The sequence below is a fragment of the Salmo trutta genome, chromosome 13, assembly GCF_901001165.1.
Source record: "Salmo trutta chromosome 13, fSalTru1.1, whole genome shotgun sequence".
Classification (NCBI taxonomy): domain Eukaryota; kingdom Metazoa; phylum Chordata; class Actinopteri; order Salmoniformes; family Salmonidae; genus Salmo; species Salmo trutta.
Genome location: NC_042969.1, coordinates 77,557,843 through 77,579,499, shown reverse-complemented (window position 1 = coordinate 77,579,499; position 21,657 = coordinate 77,557,843). Strand labels below are relative to the sequence as shown.

Sequence of the window (21,657 nt, the reverse complement as noted above, 5' to 3'; positions counted from 1 at the left end):
GAAAGAGACTGGTAGAGATTGTACACAAACAAACATGGTCTTTAATGTTGTGGCCAACTGGAAGATGTTGAATCCGTAAACTTCTTCCAGAATTCAGTGGCTGCAAAGGTTGAGTTCATCTGTCTGGTTTGAGAGTGGAAGTCAACACAGGCCTCTAATCAGGTAGAGAGAACATAATGTATGATACTGTATGATACATGCGTTTAAATGGTCTAAGTTCCTCATTTGTTCAGCTGATCATCATTTGAATAACCAGTGCACCTTCTCCTTCATGGACTCACCTCCACCATTTGGAACTTCCACACGTTACCTAGGCCCATCACGTTCCCTGCTACGGCCAGGAGAAACTCTTTCTCGCTGCCCCAGTGACCTCTCTCCTCCATCTTCACCTTCGCTAATCCGTCCTTTCCTGCACATCCCTGCTTCACCATCACCAACATTTGCTTCTGATCCAGGTCGTCATCCTTTCTTTTCCTTTTGTCCCGTCTCTCCCATGTGTCTGTCCGTCCATTGTGTTCTGAACGCTGGTATCTATTCCAAGTTCAGCCAGCGTGACTGAAGCAGCATGAGTCTGAAATGTACTCATTGACTCAGACAGACACATTTCAACTGCTACCGTTGAGTTTGGACGACTACAATCCTTCAATAAGTTACTGAGGCCTGAAAGGACCCTACTCAAAGACATGGGCTCTAGAGTACATTAATAAGTTTGCATGATGACAATTTACAAACGGAGGAATTCCATCTCCTTGCACTCATAAAGTTGTTTATTTCATTAAAATCAAAGGGGCTTTTGCTTTGTCTCAACGATTAACACTGTGCCGTTCGTTATGTTTAACAGTGCGAGCATGATTCCTGACAGAAATGAAGGGTAAATTCCTAACTTGCAAAACCTGACTGCTGTACGTGTGTGAGTAAAACTGTGATGCCATCTTTGCAAGGGACCAACCAGTGTGTTGTACAACAAGGTAATGTGTCAACAAACCCACAGAAACAAAAGTGTGAATGGAAACTCGTCTCTTCACACTCAAGGTGCATACATCCATCTTTAGATGAAGCGTATCTTGATTTGGGCTCTGCTTTGCAGCCATACTATACTATACCAGGTGAGTATATTTAAGGACATTTACATGACACGTATTCTTTACCTATTTACTGTATATTAATCATATTAACCATATATTTGCACAACATATTTCAAATGAAATATTCTCTCTGTATGTTCTGTTGTTTTGCAGATGCTCAGATCCTCCACTTACATCACATAGGGTCAGAGGGTGTGGCAGGTCTGCCAGAATTCATGGGGTCGTGGAGTGTAGATAACAAAACCATCCTCCAGTATGACAGTAACACCATGCACATGGACGCTGACGCCCCAATACCTGATTGGCTCAGCAGCAACTAGGGTCCCTCTCATTGGAGGAGAATGAACTTCATCTCCAGAATGATTCGCAGGTTTTTGGCTATCACCTTGACTATGATTGAGCAGCATGATAACCTTACAGGTGAGTGCTGTCGACTCAATGTGTTTGTATATCCATTATATTATAATGATTATCTCATAATCTTGTCTATTAATTTACAAAATCACCATTTATACAATGGGATGTTTTTTTATTTTCTGTATTCTTTCAATTTCATAGAAACTGTCTGTATTTAAACCTTAATATATATTCCTGAACTCCACAAAGATGATACTAATTCTATTTCCTGAAGCTTCCCCTCAGGCTCGGCTCTTCCAAACTCACGACTACTGCCAACTGAACCCTGATGGTACAGTGCACACCTCTGTCAGCCATGGCTACAACAGGAAGGATTTTGTGACCTTTGTCATCCCAGCCAGGACGTGGGCGGCTGCAGTCCCTCAAGCTGTCCACTTGGTAAAGTGTAGAGCCAATAAAGCATTTGATCGGGAGAGCCTTTACTACCACTACAACTATGAGTGAATGGAACGGCTAAAGACCATTTTGAAGTACGCACAACAAAAAAATGTAGACAGACAGTATAGAATTCTTGAAATGCAAATTATGTCAGTGGTCAATATGTCAGTGGTAGAGACAATGTTGACAACACTATGAACGTTGAGGTGGCTTGATCACAGCTGGCCTTCTCGCAGTCCCTGAGTTGCGTGTTATTGAGAGAAGAGGCCTACGGATACCCTCCAAGGTGGAGGTTGTGTGTCATGTGACAGGGTTCTACCCTCGGGCGATGCAGGTGGAGTGGTTGGGGGCAGAGGGGCTTCCCATGGTAGACGGGGTGAGCAGTGGGGAGGTGCTGCCCAACGGAGACGGTTCGTACCAGCTGAGGAAGAGCCTGACTGTCCCACAGGAAGCCCAGGACACCCAGAGCTACAGCTGCCTGGTGCTCCACAGCAGTGTAGCTGGGAACATCACACTAACCTGGGGTAAGGGAACATGCCTTTGTGATAACTTTTCATTTGATTGTTGAGTAAGGAACAGACTGTTACCTATGAGGAAAATGTTATATAAAAGTGTAACCTATGTTTACCTCAGGGTAAAACGCTAATTTAACACTTTGAAATGACCTGTCTTCTCTTTATATCTATGTCCACAGTTCCCAAGACCCGATCCAGCTTCTGGAGGGACAGAATCGTAACAGTGATTGGCTGTCTATAGTTTCTGACTGTTGTTCTGTTGTGGAAGAGAGGAGGCGCAGTCAGAGAGACCTCCACTGTGACTCCCAAGTCTGACCACGGCATGATCCAGTCCTTATAGCAGGTACTGTCTCAACGTCAACAGTGAAGAGGCAACTCCGGGATGTTGCAAAGAAAAAGCCATATCTCAGACTGGCCAATAAAAAAAAAAGATTAAGATCGGCAAAAGAAAACAGACACTGGACAAAGGAACTCGCTGTTGATGTTGAGACTGGTGTTTTGCGGGTACTATTTAATGAAGCTGCCAGTTGAGGACTTGTGAGGCATCTGTTTCTCAAACTAGACACTCTAATGTACTTGTCCTCTTGCTCAGTTGTGCACCGGGGCCTCCCACTCTTTCTATTCTGGTTAGAGCCAGTTTGCACTGTTCTGTAAAGAGAGTAGTACACAACGTTGTACAAAGAAGGCCAGTTTTATTGCTTTTTTAATCAGGACAACAGTTTTCAGCTGTGCTAACATAATTGCAAAAGGGTTTTCTAATGATCAATTAGTCTTTTTAAGTGATAAACTTGGATTAGCTAACACAACGTGCCATTGGAACACAGGAGTGATGGTTGCCGATAACGGGTCTCTGTACGCCTATGCAGATATTCCCAAAAATATCTCCCATTTCCAGCTACAATAGACATTTACAACATTAACAATGTCTACACTGAATTTCTGATCAATTTGATGTTATTTTATTTTTCAAAAACAAGGACATTTCTAAGTGATAAAGATCGCATTCCATAGCAAGATTAGTGTCTGTGTGTCTGACTGGAAGGTACCAGGGAGAGAATGGCTTGGGGCCAGTCCCTGGTCTCTACACAATGAGGACAGTATTTACAGCAGATACTGTTTGCTGTGAATTATTCATAACCTTGTGACCCATTCCATACATCTGTTGTTTGTCATGAACATCCAGGAGGATGGACTTTGCTATAAAATTCTGTGGCTCAAATCGGCTCATTGAGTTCTCAGTGATCACCTCCAGGTGTGATTACCGACCAGCTCCATTACTGCAGTAATTAAATAATAAAGTTGACTTGTTTTGAAGAAATGTAAAAGTCTCTCGTTTTGATTCCAATAATTCCACGACACCGGTCAACATTCACAAGGCCGCAGAGCCAGACGGATTACCAGGACGTGTACTCCGAGCATGCGTTGACCAACTGGCAAGTGTCTTCACTGACATTTTCAACCTCTCCCTGTCTGAGTCTGTAATACCAAAATGTTTCAAGCAGACCACCATAGTTCCTGTGCCCAAGAACACTAAGGAAACCTGCCTAAATGACTACCGACCCGTAGCACTCACGTTTGTAGCCATGAAGTCCCTTGAAAGGCTGGTCATGGCTCACATCAACACCATTATCACAGAAACCCTAGACCAACTCCAATTTGCGTACCGCCCCAACAGATCCACAAATGATGCAATCTCTATTGCACTCCACACTGCCCTTTCACACCTGGAGAAAAATAACATCAATGTGAGAATGCTATTCATTGGCTACAGCTCAGCGTTCAAAACCATAGTGCCCTCAAAGCTCGACAATAAGCTAAGGACCCTGGGACTAAACACCCAGTTCATCACTGGGGACAAGCTTCCTGCCGTCCAGGACCTCTACCCCAGGCGGTGTCAGTGGAAGGCCCCAAAAATTGTCAAAGACTCCAGCCACCGTAATCATACTGTTCTCTCTGAAATGGCTACCCAGACTATTTGCATTGTCACCCCCCCCCCCTCCACCTTCTGTGCTGCTGCTACTCTCTGTTATTATCTATGTATAGTCACTTTAATAACTGTACCTACATGTACATATTACTTCGACTAACCGGTGCCCCCTCACATTAACTCTGTACCGGTACACCCTGTATATAGCCTTGCTATTGTTATTTTACTGCTGCTCTTTAATTATTTGTTACTTTTATTTCATATGTTTTTTTTGTTTTTTAGGTATTTTCTTAACTGCATTGTTGGTTAAGGGCTTGTAAGTAAGCATTTCACTGTAAGGTCTACATCTGTTGTATTCGGCGCATGTGACAAATAAAATATGTACATTAACATTCGTAGCTTTATACACAGAACATGAAAAAACAAGCAACAATATTTCATGCAAATATGATGTGGATATGGCACATTGTCAATAAAATAAAATAAAGAAATCACATGTAGGCCTACAACTTCCAGTTACAGTGGTTTCCATATGGGAAATTGAACAAAAATGTAGTTTGTGGCCCATGACGAGCACAGAGGTATTTTGGTAAGTTATTCAACAAAGTGTTTAAATTATCTCTGGCTCTGACCAATGAATGAAGAGACATGAGAGAGCAGTTATCTGTTAGCTAGCGTATTTTTTTGTCACTCAAACTCTGTCAAGGTACATAATAGGTTTTTGAAATAACCTCTCCTCTTATATTTGACCTGGTGTAAACACTTCTGGCACCATGTTATGCGTTCAAGACAACTGAGAACTCGGGTAAAAAAGGAGGTCAAATCATGACATCAGTGATCTTAAGGTCAGGAAGTCGGAGCTTGGAGCTCTAGAAAGAGGCCCGAGTTCCCGACTTGGTATTCGGAGCTCGTTTTGTTTCGAGTTCCCAATTTGAGCACTCGGAAGTCGGAGAGTTCCCAGTTCCCAGTTGTTTTGAACACGGCATTAGTCAGATATCACAGGAGGTTGGTGGCACCTTAATTGGGGACGAAGGCTTGTGGTAATAGCTGGAGCAGAGTTAGTGGAATCCATAATGATGCTGTGAATCCATAATGATGCTGTGAATCCATAATTACGCTGTGAATCCATAATTACGCTGTGAATCCATAATGATGCTTTGAATCCATAATGATGCTGTGAATCCATAATTACGCTGTGAATCTATAAGGATGCTGTGAATCCATAATGATGCTGTGAATCCATAATTACGCTGTGAATCCATAATGATGCTGTGAATCCATAATGACAATGACGATGATGATGATGAATAAACAAAGTTGCTGGATGATGATGATTATGATGATGTCTCAAAGGCAGGTCGGGGTTCTGGCATGCAGTGGAGGAGATGGTGCTTTCCAATGCAGCCATGGACTTTCTGAGCTCCAAACAGTCTGACCCGGTCTACCACTTTGACTCGGAGCACGTGGAGGAAGCCATGGCGATGCTACGGCAGTTCTGGGCCCAAACCCTGCTCTCTGCACGGGTCAAAGAGTGCCAGGGGGCAAGATACAGTCTGGGACAGCTGCTACACTCACTGCATGTACTATAGGCCAACCACATGGTACTCTGTAAGATAAAACATCATGTCAAATGTAAACATCACTCATCCAATAGTTTTTGGCATTGTGGAAATTAGAATGTGCAATGAGCCTTTCACACAGAATGACAGGTGAGATCCCCAGTGTCTGATCTGCAGGACGTTGACTGTCTGTCTCTGTGAACAGGATTTCTACAGCCATAGCAACCGGGTGGAGATGCGTCAGCGTTCCATATACCTCCACCGGCTGCAGCCTGGGCAGCCAGCCTTCCCTTTAGCCAGAGGTACAGTTAAAACACACTGTGGGTGATATTAATGAGATCTGTGTTCATGGTTCTCTTTGTCTACCTGTCATCCACAGAGGACACTCCTACCTGTATGCAGAGACAACCTCCTGCGCAGGCTGACCCAGAGTCAGCAGTACCCTCTACTGCTCACCATCGGGTACTTCAGCACGTACCCACCCAAACCACAAGGTACGGAGGCCTAGCTATATTCATCCTTGTGTAGTTGTACAACTAACATCTGAGTCAGATATACTGATTGAGTTATTTGTAATCTTTCAAAAACCTTGAAATATGGTAGGCCTATGTTCAAACGTCTGCAAGCTTCCACATGAGTGTGGTATCCATTTGAGAAATTCTCTGTTACTCTTTATAATAACTTTATCTTTGAATAATCCAAATAAATCTTTATGAATGCTGTTTCTCAGGGAAGTGTAGTCACAGGGGTTGTACTGGGCAGCAGTCGCCACCAGGGGTTCAAGGGGGATATCAATAAGGACAGCACCTCCCCACTATTCTCCTCCCATCACTACCTCCATGTGGAGGCTGCACGCCTCTCTACCACGGCAACCCTTACTGTGCTCGGAGACCTCCGAGACAGTGTGCACTACACTACCTTCCTCTGGTGGGTTTTATGTAGCGTTCATTATGATGTTAAATGCACTTTTTTTAAATGCAATTTGATATGATTACATTTGAATTTGATCTATAGACAATCCAATATACATTTGTGCTGATATACTGAACGTGGTACAAATACAGTACTTATCACATAATGTGTTGAAACCACTCGTGTCACAGTGTTTCCTTCTGTTGGCTGTACTCTCCTGAGGGCAGACTGTTTCCTTCTGTTGGCTGTACTCTCCCGAGGGCAGACTGTTTCCTTCTGTTGGCTGTACTATCCCGAGGGCAGACTGTTTCCTTCTGTTGGCTGTACTCTCCCGAGGGCATACTGTTTCCTTCTGTTGGCTGTACTCTCCCGAGGGCAGACTGTTTCCTTCTGTTGGCTGTACTATCCCGAGGGCAGACTGTTTCCTTCTGTTGGCTGTACTCTCCCGAGGGCAGACTGTTTCCTTCTGTTGGCTGTACTCTCCCGAGGGCATACTGTTTCCTTCTGTTGGCTGTACTCTCCCGAGGGCATACTGTTTCCTTCTGTTGGCTGTACTCTCCCGAGGGCAGACTGTTTCCTTCTGTTGGCTGTACTCTCCTGAGGGCAGACTGTTTCCTTCTGTTGGCTGTATTCTCCTGAGGGCAGACTGTTTCCTTCTGTTGGCTGTACTCTCCTGAGGGCAGACTGTTTCCTTCTGTTGGCTGTACTCTCCTGAGGGCAGACTGTTTCCTTCTGTTGGCTGTACTCTCCTGAGGGCAGACTGTTTCCTTCTGTTGGCTGTACTCTCCTGAGGGCAGACTGTTTCCTTCTGTTGGCTGTACTCTCCTGAGGGCAGACTGTTCAGTGTGAAGCAGCCTCCAGCGTTGGTGTTTGCTATGGACTCCACAGGCAGCATGTTTGAGGAGATCACCACTGCCCGCCTCCGTGCCCACTTCATCATCCAGACCCGCGCCAACACCCCCGAGCAGTCTGGCACCTTCCTGCTGGTGCCCTTCTATGACCGAGGTGAGGGGAGAGGGAGAGGGCATGACCGGGCCAGGGGGTTAGGGGTCAGGGTTAGGGCCAAACCCCTGTGCCGAAAGTGTGTTACAGGCAAAACTCCTTTCTTCAGTTTATTTAATGTGCACATACTAATCACCTTGCCCATCCCTCCATATGTCATCATTTCCTGTGTAGTATTCCTGATATCACATCCTGTCCCCTTCTCCCCCAGGATCCTGACATGTCTCCCCCATCTTGTTCCACCATGCGAGTAGAGCACACCTGCCCAGGCCAGATGGACTGTCTCTCTGGCTGTCTCTCGGGCCTGGCTTCCCTCCAGCTCTCCGGGGTTCAGGGCGTTCTCACCCTGCTCCACGGCCCCACAGACCCCCCCCAGGGGACAGCCTAGAGGTGAACCAGCCCACCCCCAACCGCAACCAGAGAGACAGGGAGCAGACACGCCTAGCACAGGGGGAGAATTGCCATGCTGAACTGAGACCCAGGCTGGTACAAGGTAACCCTCCTCTGAACGTGGCCCAGTGGACAGGTGGATTGCCCTGTGGGTGAGGTACACCTCCCCCTGCTGCGAGACGGGGCTGGCAATGTGAGGCGCTGCCATCTGACCTCCAGCCAGCAGAGGGGTATGTGGGAGAGGAGTGGAGTGTTAAACAGGGCTGTAGAGAAGCCACTGCAAAGTTTCTTCCTGTTGTTGAGTTTGATTTGGACTGTTCCACTGTAGGTTGATGTGGGAACATTTCTCTTTGTCAAATAAGCTTAAAGATGTTCTGTAACCAAAAGGCTTCCGTTTTTATGGGCCACTTGAAGAATACTTTAGACTTCAATTCCTCACTTGAAAACACACTGTAACTGGAAACCCTACACTGGAAAGCAGACAATGATTAATTAAGTTGTGTTTTTTTAATTGTATTTTAATAAATGCTGTTTTTTTTAACTTGAATTTTCCATGAATGTAGTTCCTCCAGTCCGAACCATGTTCAAATCAAATCACAATGTATTTAAAGTGCATTTAACAGTCACAACACACTTCACAGAAAGAAAAAAAAGACAGTTGAAATTTAACTCCTCCTCCATGGAGTTACTTCCTGATGTTAACCACTCCTTCAATGAAATACTCAAACGTTTATTTGTTGTTTAGATTACATCTTGCAGCTCGTAAAATAACAACAGGACAAAGATATTTTTTTGTAACAACATCAACCACAACAACAAAAGCAGCAATTTTAACATGTATAAATGACTTTAAGGTTGTATAGAGCATCAACCACAACAACAAAAGCATCAAGTCTAACATTTTGTAAATTACTTTAGGGTTGTATAGAGCATCAAATGCATCTAGAGGACTTTTCTCATTCATCGTTGGTCATCCTCTTACTCTGGGTATTATGCTGAATAAACAGGAAAGAGAAAAATCTTTCAAATGTGTGTGAGGGGTCATTAAGCTCTTGTTTACTTTACTCTGATCAGAAATAACACCTAGTGCAGCAAGAGTTAAGATTGACTCTTACCTACTGCTCTCCTCCATACTAAATACTTGAATAGGACAGTGAGTATCAAGACTACAGACACAATGATGACTATAGCCATGAGCACATTGGCCAGGTTCTTCTTTGGAGCTGGAAAAAAAATATCATACATATGAACATATTACATGCTGTAGTATATCTCCAGCCGATTCAACTGTAAGTTATATTGGGAAATGTACCGGTACCTTACCCCAGGTTAGTGTGATGTTCTCAGCTATACTGCTGTGGAGCACCAGGCAGCTGTAGCTCTGGGTGTCCTGGGCTTCCTGTGGGACAGTCAGGCTCTTCCTCAGCTGGTACGAGCCGTCTCCGTTGGGCAGCACCTCCCCACTGCTCACCCCGTCTACCATGGGAAGCCCCTCTGCCCCCAGCCACTCCACCTGCACCGCCCGAGGGTAGAACCCTGTCACATGACATGTGACCTCCACCTCGGAGTTGCCATGAGGCGGTCTCTCAAACAGACTGACCGCAGGGACTTAAAAGGAACATATTTGATGAACACATTTGGTCTGCCTTTCCAATGCAAGGGACATATTGACATTACAGACATGTGCTGTTTGTTTACTGGACTAGAGGAATTCTGTCTGCAAAATGTCACATCTCGAAGAACATATACAGTGCCTTCGGAAAGTATTCAGACCCCTTGACTTTTTGCACATTTTGTTATGTTACAACCTTATTCTAAAATGTATTAAATCGTTTTTTTCCCTCATCAACCTGTGCACAATACCCCATAATGACAAAGCAAAAACAGGTTTTAGAATCTTTTGCTAATATATATATATTCTTTTAAATGATATCACATTTGCATAAGTATTCAGACCCTTTACTCAGTAATTTGTTGAAGCACCTTTGGCAGCAATTACAGCCTCGAGTCTTCTTGGGTATGATGCTACAAGCTTGGCACACCTGTATTTGGGGAGTTTCTCCCATTATTCTCGGCAGATCCTCTCAAGCTCTGTCAGGTTGGATGGGGACTGTTGCTGCACAGCTATTTTCAGGTCTCTCCAGAGATGTTCAATCTGGGCTCTGGCTGGGCCACTCAAGAACATTGAAAGACTTGTCCCGAAGCCACTCCTGCATTGTCTTGGCTGGGTGCTTAGGGTTGTTGTCCTGTTGGAAGATGAACCGTCGCCCCAGTCTCAGAACCTGCTACAGAGCGCTCAATTTTGAGTCTCATAGCAAAGGGTCTGAATACTTATGTAAATAAGTTATTTCTGTTTTAGTTTTTAAATAAATTTGCAGCAATTTCTAAAAACCATTGTCATTGTCATTGTGGGGTATTGTGTGTAGATTGCTGAGGATTTTTTTTTTTAATTCATCCATTTTAGTATAAGGCTGTAACGTAAACAAAGAGTGGAAAAGGTCAAGGGGTATGACTACTTTCCGAAGGCACTGGGTCAATGATTTTGTTTAATCGAAAGGAGAACATAGGTATGGTAAGTGCAACACCTCGTTGAGGTTTTACAAAATGTACCGGTTAATAAAGTATTTGGTGTGTTGTTACCTTTGGGTTTTCGAAATGTAACACTCAACTGTAACAGTTTCTCCAGCCAACGGATGCATCCAGATTCGTAATGAATGACCAGCCTAACAAGATCTTCTAAATCTGTTTCCCGTTTTCTTTTGTAAAATACAGCATGGGAACCTGCAGCTGTCCATGTTCTGGTCGATACATCGAAGCTGACAAAGTCCTTGCCGTCATATGCATGGCTCATAAAGGCCTCTGTGGTTCCGTCTGACTTCCATCCACAGCGTCCATGAGCTTGGTAAAAGTGATCTGTATGACACATAAAATGACCATAATAAATCAGCACCATTTACTTCAAATATAGGCTACTGGTTAAAAGTATCAGCTCACAAAGGTAGGCTAATGGCTGCAACTAAGAAAATCTGTTTTTTTTGGTTATTGAACCTCTGTGTAGCCATGCAATTCTCCTTTAGGCCTTCTGCTCTGTTGCACTGTCTCGGCACACATATTTTGTCTTACCATGTGAATGATTGTAATGTTCACTTGTTACTCTCACAGCCGTATCCATTACATATCGATTAAATTTCAAATTTCGATGAACCTCCTGCCAGAATTCAATTCCCTCAGGGTGGTTCAACCATTCTGGCACTACGGCCTCTTGTTCAGCACTGCTGTTGTAGTAATAGACCGTGACATCGTCTATCATTACCAACTGGATATTTTTCGGATACAAGGTCCCTTGGGTTGCGATGCAATGGCGATGAAGAGAATGAGGGGCTGGAAGACAACACTTCAAGTTATTGTTTCTGTAGCCTATTTCAATAGACAACGTGAAGACAATATTGTGTAGGGGTTGTGTTTGCTGGGTTTAGCCTATTGAAGCCTTTACAAAAAGTATACAAAGTAAAACTGCATTCAGTTTGTTATACTATGATACAACTTGGTGAGACAAGAATGCCAAAAACACAACTCAAATAATGAACTCACCTACGATGGAGAACTGCATGAATGAAATTAAAATTGTGGTTATCATATTTGCAATAACATGTTCTCGTTGGTGTATTCATGAACACAGAAGTGAAAGTGAAATAACATGTGTTCTTCTTCTGTGGATTTTTTATGGCGGTTGGCAACCAACTTTAAGGTGTATTACCGCCACCAACTGGACTGGAGTGTGGACCAGAGACAGGGGAAGGTCTAAATCCTACCCAATATTCTCATCTCCCTAAGGAAATGATATACATAATTAAATACTACATCTCCTGAAGATTTCCCCAAAAGTTAACTTAATCCTGGCTCTCCAACCCCATTACTCTTCAAATCTAATAACAATCGCTCCCTTTCTCTCACATATTTCTGGCACTGAAAAATAACATGTTCCACTGTCTCCATCTCCTCCTGACAATGATCACACCTCCCAGTCGGATGTTTCCCCAGCAATTTCAATGTACTATTGAGCCTTGTGTGTCTGTAAAAGGAATTCTATATCTTTGATGATAATAATCAATAATCAATTTGCCTTGACTAATGCCCAAGGTTTGTAAGACAATGGGTTAAAATAATTAGGCAAGGACTCAGCTTTCTGCAAAAGGTATCTGTAGCTTTATTCAGAGAACGTTCTGAGGTCAGGATAACAAAACAGTCATTATATAGTTCTTGCTTTCTTACGCACATGCATTTACACACAAACTGTTGGTGACCTGTCTCCCCCACAAACTTCTCACCCTCTTTATCACTCTCCCGAGCTCGCCTGTTTCTTTCCCTCAAGATAAGAAATGCTTTGAAGCTTGCACTCCCAGGACCATGTGTCTCTTGGTGTCCCTCTAATTGCATATACACATTCCTTTCCCTATCACATGGTTCCTGAACTTTCCAGAACTAATCAAACTTATCTATCCCTACATTGATCATTACATTGATTATTCATTAACCATTCTGTATGACTAATAATTCATCATGGTCTATTGATTCATTTACCTTTAATAGATAATTCTCTTATCAATTCCACCCTTAAATGATTCAATAATTCTCCAGGATTTGATCAGATGCTATATGAGAACCATACTAATCACACGCTATATGTAAATGCAATAATCACTCGTTACATGGAAATACATCACACACTATATGGAAATACATCACATCACACACTATATGGAAATACAATACATCACACGCTATATGGAAATACAATACATCACACTACAATGATTTAAACAAGTCCAATACATGAATATTCCTCATATTCATCCATTAATGTCCTAGGCCTATTTCCAATTATGACACTTCTATTTAAGATTTTCATCATAATTTTCATTTAAGGAACAGTGTATCTAAATGTTGAAAATTGTTTCATCAAACATTGGCTCCTCGTTGTCGAAAGAGACGGAATCATCTCCCTGGCCTGGAGGCCCGCAATCGCCATCCCACTGATCAGAGCTCGGAATAGGTCCATATCTCACCATCTGCTGCATCATCGATCTCTCTAGAGTCCTGGTGATTAAACCTCTCACACATGGGACGAGACAACATCCACACAACACAAACACACTCATACAGGTGAAAGCAGCCCATAATACAGTTCTTACAACACTTTTCCATTTCCCAAACATGGGATGTATTATCAGGAATGTACGTGTAGCGCTGAACCTAATCATTCTACCTACACTGCCCTCTTCTGCCAATAACGTATCGAGAGTCAGTCTATTTTACCAGGTCATGAGGGGGGTGTCGGATAATTGATCAGAGAACCTCTTTACTGCATCCCCGTTTTCATTCATGAATCTCTGTTGATTCTAAAAGATGTCATTAATCCAATCCACATTTCTATTTATTGTCAACCACCAAAATAATGTAGTGTTAAAGCCTTCACATATTTGATTCATAGCTTTGTATTCATCTGGAACATCCCTGAGGATGCCAATAGCATCCATCTAGACAAAGCTACTCCCATCCTGGTCAAAACTCCTCCTGTGCCTACTTTAGCCTCCTATAACTGGCCTCTGATGACTAACTTGACTTGGTTGGACCTATAACCCCAGGGCGCAAGTTCCTAACCACCCTTTGTGGTAATTTCCGTCGTATGCGTCCTTTGCTGGTACTAGCCCACCCTTCATCAGTTATAGGTGCTGTGAGGTTAAGAATATTCTATTCATCTCTCAAACCTAAGTCAGTCACATTACCAATTACCTTTCAGTCATTAAAATCATCTAAGTTCTCGGTGCCATTCTTGTATCTATAACACTGGTATTCATCCGGAATTTAGGTGAACCGAGGTGGGTTGGCTGAGTACTTCAATCTGGCCAACCCCAATTCCTGTACAGTTGTCTTCTTTTCCAGGAAATTGTTTAATGTTTACCTTAAATCCTACATCTTGATCTTCTTTGACTCCTTATTCTGTAAGTCACTCATCAGTGTATTATATAGTTGATCTTCTACTTCTTCTCAATGACAACGGTATCGTATGATTAGTGCCAGAAGGTGGTGGATCTGAATGTATCAGTCAGATTAGACTATGATGCAGCTCAGAGTCTCTACTCTTCCCAAAAACCGCCAACCCTCTCCTGCCCTTAGTCTCTCTGCTTGGTACCACCCCATACTCACACCTCTAGGAGCACACACAGTGATGAACGGTCGGGATAGGAAATCTTCGTTAAGGAGGTAACCCCCGGACCCTGTTGGTATCGGTTCTTCTCCTAACTCTGTGTGTGATCAACAGTGTTCATATGTGTACATACCTCCTTGCAGTGGGTAACGTGGACCCAAGTGACTCTCTCAGCTTTTGTAATGGCAAAGGCAGTGGTTTAACAGAACCTGGTATGGGCCTTCCCAACGGGACTGCTTCCAGTTTCCTCAGGGACTGGATATACACCCAATCTCCTAGTTGGATTGAGTGAATCACCTTCTCCTGTAATTCACCTGTTGGACACAAAATCTTGGACATACGGGTTTGGTTAACAAACAGTCTTCTCATGTGCTTTGCTAGTATTTCTTCAACTTCTATGTCTACCAGTTCTGGTATTTTTAACTCTGTCATTCTATAGGCTCTACCTGATTAGCTAAACTGTCATCCATCATTTAAAGAGATGGCTCCTAGTAAACCAACTCTAGGGATAATATCTTGACTTAATATTTTAGCTACCATAATCATGTCCACCAAGTAAGTTGGGAACGCTTCTACCCATTTGCTATACTTATCTATTCTTGTTAAACACCCCTTCTTCCCCTCCTTTTGGAATATTTCAATAAGTCCAATTCCAAATGTTGGAATGGAGCTTCTTACAAAAAAAATTTGTTTAAGTAATTATCCTCTAGGCCATCACTCTTTCCTAACTACTCTACTATACTTCCCTCCCCTTGATACATTGCGTAGCCTATGTATCAATATTGCTGCGTATCCATACAATGTCTTTGGTATGATAAGTAAATTATCCTTATGTCAGATCTTCTCTTGTAGGATGCCCCCTTTCATTTTCTACATGTCCAATTCTCCCTGGGGCCTTCATCCTCGGCTATTCTGTAAAAATTCTCTGCCTAGTTTCTTATCGTCTTTAAGATTTATCTATGCTGCTTTGTATGGTTTTAAATGTCTATGTGCTTGTCTGTGTAAATAGTAACTTTTCTCTCCTTTCTTATTTCACCGGTTCTAGTCAATGCTACTATTTCGGCCTACTGTGCAGAATAGTGTCTGGGCAATGGTTCAGTGTCTAACACCTGAAACCAACTAAGCTTTCATATCTCCTCCTAGCGAATTTACCAAACATAAACTAAAATCAAAACTAAAATACATGCCTGCCAACGGAGCCGATAGTCTCTCCATGAATTAATATCCTAAAGCTAAGTGAACCAAATTCTCTTCCTATCTACTCCTGCTGGCCCCCCTTCTTTCTTCGTGCTACTCCCCAACCCTCAAGGTTTCAGCAGTGCAGGGGAGGATCTCTCTGTCTGCCCTTCTATCTGTCTCCAGCTTTTTCTCATAACAGAAAGTATCAAATCTGGGTTGTTTCCAAATATTGACTAAATGTCTCATTGACTCCTTGGTTGCACTCCTGAACTTTAGAAAAATCAACCTGTCTAGATATTGCATATCTACTTAAATTTATCTCGATACCCTCAATAATCCTGGATCACCTACAGATGTCATGTATCCCTGTCCTGTTGACCTAAGTCTACCATTATTAAACTTCTTCACAACAAAATATAGTAATACTAGTATATCAATTCCACAGCCTTGTTGTGTTAAATCTCTTACACTGAATTCAACAACAGCTGACTTCCTAAAGGAAAATAAATGTATCTACATCATGTAAAAAAATACCCCTGCTACTGGTCAAAATATTTTCAAATCACATAATCAGATCAAAATGACTCATCTGATTTCCTCCACCCAGGAAAAATATTTTACCCTTATTGTTCTAGGAAAATAGACTTAAAGAAGCCTACCCTTAGTCTAAGGCTTCGCCCTTTTAGTCTTCTCATTGGTTCAAATTGTCAATTGTATCTAAGAAGTTTAACTCCATCATAATTATCAGTTCTTCAAATTCCCTTAAAATCAATATCACCAATGACCTTAATTCACCATCCAAATGGCTTTTCAATGTGGCTGATCAGACCACACAGGAAAAGTCACCAGAGGGGTCAACAAGTCATACCACCCTTTCAGAACCGTGTTTCTTACTACATTAAACAAATTAAGGCTTAGAACTTCATCTACATTTTGTATCCCAGGTTCCCAGAACATTCCCTATCAAATGAATTTCATGCGTTTATTAAAACTCTGAAAACAAGACACTCCCCAGTATCACACAGAAATTTGATTCTCTCTCCCATTACTGTTAGTGTCAAATAGGGTTTCTGTTCTTGTTGTTCTGCCAAATCAATTGTAGCCAATTCAAAAACTTCACAATCGCTGTTTATAACTAAATTCTGAAAATCGTCCTTCCCCTCACTAGTGTCTGTTCCCCTGCTCTCCATAGTTAGTCATGCCCCATCCTCCTCCTCTGAGTCTGGCTGGGGGCGCCTGACCTTCTTTCTTTATCTCTACTCCCTCTCTGGCCTTGCTTGTCTCTGTTTTTGTTACAATCTCTACCAGAATGGTTTTCCCCCTGCAGCGGTTACACGGTGCGTTACACTGTCTAGCAAGGTGTCCTAGCTTGTGACAATTGAAACACTCGTATTCCCCTTTAAGATATCATGTCTCTAGGATTTTTTTTTTAATTTATTTTTTTTTTCCCAAAGAGAGCTAAGCGCTTCTTTTTCCATACAATAACCACTTGGTCAGCATTTCATCCTGTCACACTGATTGAAAAACCCAAAAGTTGACTATAAACAAAACCTAATAATACTTAAAATTCCATTGTACTCCCCCCATTCATTAGTTTTAAACTTTCTCAATGGTTTATGTGATTGAACATGCCTTTCTGTGGGCGCCTGACCTTCTTCTCTCTGTATTTGTCTCGACCCCCTCTCTGGCCTCTCTTACTTCCCTCAGATCTGCTAGCCCCCACCCTACGAGGTTCTGTTTGGTGGCACGATTTATCTCGGGATGCATTCCACTGAGGAAAGCAATTTTTCATTGCTGATAATCCGGGGCTTCAAATCCATCCACTACCGTGGGTTCTATTAACCCAATATTAGCGTTGGACACGTCCTTTAATCTCTCTAGGTATTGGTTTATAGTCTTATGAAATGTCCAAGGGTTTAAAAATATCATGTATATCGCCACAATTCTGTCGCAATTATTAATTTCCGCTCCTTATAATTCATTAGATTTAAGTAACTGCCTTTTCCTTGATTCCGTCCTTCAATTACAACTCCCATTCTCTCTATAAATCATTTAAGCAGGCCATTTAGACCACAAACAACGTACTTTATCGAATTCGCTCCGCTATTCTTTTGAAAGAATCTGTCTTCCTATTTAAACTAAACAAGCTATCAAAACATTCGGTTTCTATCTTAAACAAACACTAACAACAGTATCGTTCTAGTCAAAACATAATAATTACATTTAATTTTAGTCCCATGGTGCATGGGCTGGGATCCGAACACAGGTCCCCCGCATGGCAGGCAAGAATTCTACCACTGAACCACAATGCTATTGTTCATGTTTACAATTTCGGTAGTTCTTTCCTGCTCGGTTACAATGTTCACAGTCTGGTGAAATGTCCTGTTCTATCGCAATTAAAACACCTCTTCTCTCCGTCTTTGTCAGCGCGTCTCCCTGTTTTTCCCCTTCTGTCTATAGTGTCTCTATCCACTTTTCTCAATTAGTTTGCTAAATCCTATTCTCCTCTCTGTCTATCCCTAAACTGTCTCTGTCTATGGTTCCTTGGTGGGGCCTTACAATCCTCTGCCATGTGGCCGGTTATATTGCAGTTGTAGCACTTTCTGTCCTCCGGTTCTATCCACTTTCTACTCTCCCTGTTTCCCCCTTTCTTTTTAAAATCTTTCCTGCTTTTTCCTGCAATTTCCCCAAGAGTGGCGATCAAATGTTCTGCTCCTGTCCGTTCTTTCTTGCTTTTCTTTTCCTTGCCATTATGCTCATGGTGTATAGCATACCTCTTTACTTCAGCCAATGTGGCTGTTCCCCACCCTATCAGAGTCTCTTTTATGATTTGGCAAATTTCAGGCTTCATACCACTCAAGAAGGCTATTTTTAACTGTTGGTGGTAAGGTCCGTCGTCTCCCTGTCTAGGCTCTACCAGTCCACTATTAGCATTGAACACGTCTCTCAGTCTCTCTAAATACTGGCTAACAGTTTCCCCATCCCCTTGTTTACACTCATGTATTTTTGAAAAGTCTGCATGTCTATGGTAATAGTCCCTAAGATTATTACAGAGCTGTGTCAATTTGTCTGCATAATCCCCATCTCCTGCCCATGGTAAAACTGGTTCTCCTCCTTCCCCTGGAACCCAGGCTCCCTTCACTGCTGCCCAGTCTTTCCCCACTATCTGTCGGACAGCCCTTTCCAATTCTCCTGTATTTAGTTTAAAACTCTCGGTCAGTCCCTCCATATCTCTCCTAAACCCTACTATTCCTGTTTTTGGATGTGCTATTCCCTCAACTGCTCTTGCTACATCTCTCTGAGTCCAGGGTCGATACACTTGTAAGGTATCTGATTGATCAGCTTCGCCTGCCCTAGGATTAGGAAGCTCTATGAGAGGACACTGATCCTCCTCTCAATTTGATTGAACCTCCCTCAGCCCTGGCTTATTATACGGTGCCAGTCGCTTTTTAAGGTTAGACTCTCTTGGTTCTGGCTCTTCTTTCCTCTCCTTTGAGGATTTACCACCCATGTTTAGTCAATTACTGTTATTCCTATTGTCACAATATGTGTGTACTTATTCAATTACTACGTTTATTTTCTAATATGTATTCTCACTTTCTATGGGTGTAACCTCCTTCCTCCTGTTTGGAATAATCAGACCTATTTTGCGCGCCTTTGGTAGATCTCGATTATCCCCTCTAAAATGTATTTTGACAGGCGATCTATATTCATACAAATTATGTCCCTGACCTACGTTCTTATAAATTTTATTATTATATTTCGCCTTCCATATTATGTTTTCCGCCTAATATATTATTGACCAGGTATCGTTTAGGTCTCAATATTAGCTCCAATTCTCACAATCTATGTGTGTGCTTCTATAATTCTGTTATTATACTTAAATCTCACAATCTATGTCTGTGCTCTACTGTTATCTCACTTACTCCTGTTAGTCCTATACTAACGTAACTTACTTATCTTTATTTCGCCTTCTATATTACGTTTTCCGGCTACTGTACTGCAACCAGTTTTACTGTTAGGTCTTACTGCAACCAGTTTTACTGTTAGGTCTTACTGCAACCAGTTTTACTGTTAGGTCTTACTGCAACCAGTTTTACTGTTAGGTCTTACTGCAACCAGTTTTACTTTTAGGTCTTACTGCAACCAGTTTTACTATTAGGTCTTACTTAGATCTGTGACCCAGTGCCGCCAACACTAACATAGATACTTTTGTCTTAAACTTTCTCTACATTAGACTATATGGACGGTATACCCGATACAAATCTTACTTTTTGTTAGTTTTACGGTTAATATCCTCCCTCACATTTATCTTGACCAATGCTTAATAGGAACTTAATCCAGTCCATTCTAAGTCAATTTTTAGTAAGTTTAGAATTTAACCCCAAACTAATGAATAAAGATTACTGACCTTATCTTGCAGCTGAGAATTCAATGTAGGTTTGATCTCGTCACCGCTTCTGTCGCGTACCAGTTCGCCACCTGCCTGTAAAGAACCCACAGAACAGGGCCAGGTCTTTGATTTACGGATATTTCATCCGCCCGTGCACGGTTTCGGTGTCACCTTGGAACGACAGGAGCGGGTATTGAAATCCGGCTCGAAGGACCAATTGTAAAAGGAATTCTATATCTTTGATGATAATAATCAATAATCAATTCGCCTTGACTAATGCCCAAGGTTTGTAAGACAATGGGTTAAAATAATTGGGCAAGGACTCAGCTTTCTGCAAAAGGTATCTGTAGCTTTTATTCAGAGAACGTTCTGAGGTCAGGATAACAAAACAGTCATTATATAGTTCTTGCTTTCTTACGCACATGCATTTACACACAAACTGTTGGTGACCTGTCTCCCCCACAAACTTCTCACCCTCTTTATCACTCTCCCGAGCTCGCCTGTTTCTTTCCCTCAAGATAAGAAATGCTTTGAAGCTTGCACTCCCAGGACCATGTGTCTCCTGGTGTCCCTCTAATTGCATATACACATTCCTTTCCCTATCACATGGTTCCTGAACTTTCCAGAACTAATCAAACTTATCTATCCCTACATTGATCATTACATTGATTATTCATTAACCATTCTGTATGACTAATAATTCATCATGGTCTATTGATTCATTTACCTTTAATAGATAATTCTCTTATCAGTGTCCCAGGCTCAGCCTTGTGTGTCCCAGTCTCAGCCTTGTGTTTCCCAGTCTCAGCCTTGTGTTTCCCAGTCTCAGCCTTGTGCATCCCAGTCTTGTGATTATACTTTCCTCCCTTCTCTCTCGGCCTGAGGACCTCCCTGCCCCCACCTTTTCCTGGATCTTATACAGGTGTCTTCCCTTACTCTCCCTGTTCCACAACTCTTGCCACTTATTTTTACCCACTGTTTTATTAACCCCTTGGCTTCTGCTCCTGCTTGTAAATAATATCCACTTCCTCGTTCCCCTCTACTCCCAGATGAGCTGGTACCCAGAGGAACATCACAAATATCCCCATCTCTTTCACCCTATACAAACACTGTAAAACCTCATACAATACATCCTGTCTGCTCTGAGACACACATCCATTTAAGCTCAGTGCTGTACAGGAGTCAGAGCAGATGACTACCCTGTCTGGCCTCACCACCTCCACCTACATAACTCCATTGTGTAAACAGATAAATGATCCATTGCTCTTTTTGTCACTGCCACCTTAAACTCAGGAACACTAAAAGCTGCTCCTCTCCTCCCTGGTTTAGGGTCCTTAGATCCATCTGTTAATATAGTCAAGAACGCATAGTATTGTGTTCTTAAACGTTCACTTACAACTGAATCTACTCCTTCCTCAACAGCTCTTACCTTCTCAAGCAACCATAGATCTATCCCCGGCTGAGGGAGAAACCAAGATGGGATGGCATAAAGAACCACAGAGGGGCTAAACTCCCTCCCAAACAACCCCATCTCTCTCGCCATGCAATTGCCTATCCACCCAAAGCTTGTATTCAGATTTTGTTCATGTTCCCAGCACTCAAGGAGTACCTTTTTTGTAGGATGTGTAATCTTATGTCCCTGTAGATTTACCCAATATGTCATGGCTAGCTGTTGTCTTCTTAACTTTAGCG

At 42.4% G+C, this 21,657-nt stretch overlaps 2 protein-coding genes across 3 annotated transcripts; one reads left to right on the top strand and one right to left on the bottom strand.

The window, feature by feature from the left end:
• The first annotated feature begins 1,054 nt into the window (after nt 1-1,054).
• On the top strand, nt 1,055-2,804 carry LOC115206561 (zinc-alpha-2-glycoprotein-like). Its single transcript, XM_029773681.1, has 3 exons — nt 1,055-1,505; nt 1,717-2,404; nt 2,575-2,804. Exons 2-3 carry the CDS (start codon nt 2,209-2,211, stop codon nt 2,634-2,636), a joined length of 258 nt encoding a protein of 85 aa, XP_029629541.1. The 5' UTR covers nt 1,055-1,505; nt 1,717-2,208; the 3' UTR covers nt 2,637-2,804.
• Nucleotides 2,805-8,682: 5,878 nt separating this feature from the next.
• Nucleotides 8,683-11,899, bottom strand: LOC115206560 (major histocompatibility complex class I-related gene protein). Of its 2 annotated transcripts, XM_029773680.1 has the most exons (6): nt 11,777-11,899; nt 11,309-11,566; nt 10,826-11,098; nt 9,509-9,793; nt 9,301-9,408; nt 8,683-9,180 (listed from the first exon to the last, which is right to left on the bottom strand). In XM_029773680.1, exons 1-6 carry the CDS (start codon nt 11,820-11,822, stop codon nt 9,176-9,178), a joined length of 975 nt encoding a protein of 324 aa, XP_029629540.1. In that variant the 5' UTR covers nt 11,823-11,899; the 3' UTR covers nt 8,683-9,175. The 2 variants fall into 2 exon arrangements, with proteins under 2 accessions (XP_029629540.1, XP_029629539.1); XM_029773679.1 differs by having other exon boundaries at nt 8,683-9,408.
• Nucleotides 11,900-21,657: the final 9,758 nt, after the last annotated feature.

Excerpts from the sequence above, each read along its gene's own strand:
- LOC115206560 (XM_029773679.1), bottom strand. The coding sequence starts at position 11,822 with ATGATAACCACAATTTTAATTTCATTCATGCAGTTCTCCATCGTAG. Across the intron at positions 11,567-11,776 it reads CATGCAGTTCTCCATCGTAG|CCCCTCATTCTCTTCATCGC; the intron begins GTGAGTTCATTA and ends GTTGTCTTCCAG. Across the intron at positions 11,099-11,308 it reads ACATTACAATCATTCACATG|ATCACTTTTACCAAGCTCAT; the intron begins GTAAGACAAAAT and ends TGTGTCATACAG.
- LOC115206561 (XM_029773681.1), top strand. The coding sequence starts at position 2,209 with ATGCAGGTGGAGTGGTTGGGGGCAGAGGGGCTTCCCATGGTAGACGGG. Across the intron at positions 2,405-2,574 it reads GAACATCACACTAACCTGGG|TTCCCAAGACCCGATCCAGC; the intron begins GTAAGGGAACAT and ends CTATGTCCACAG.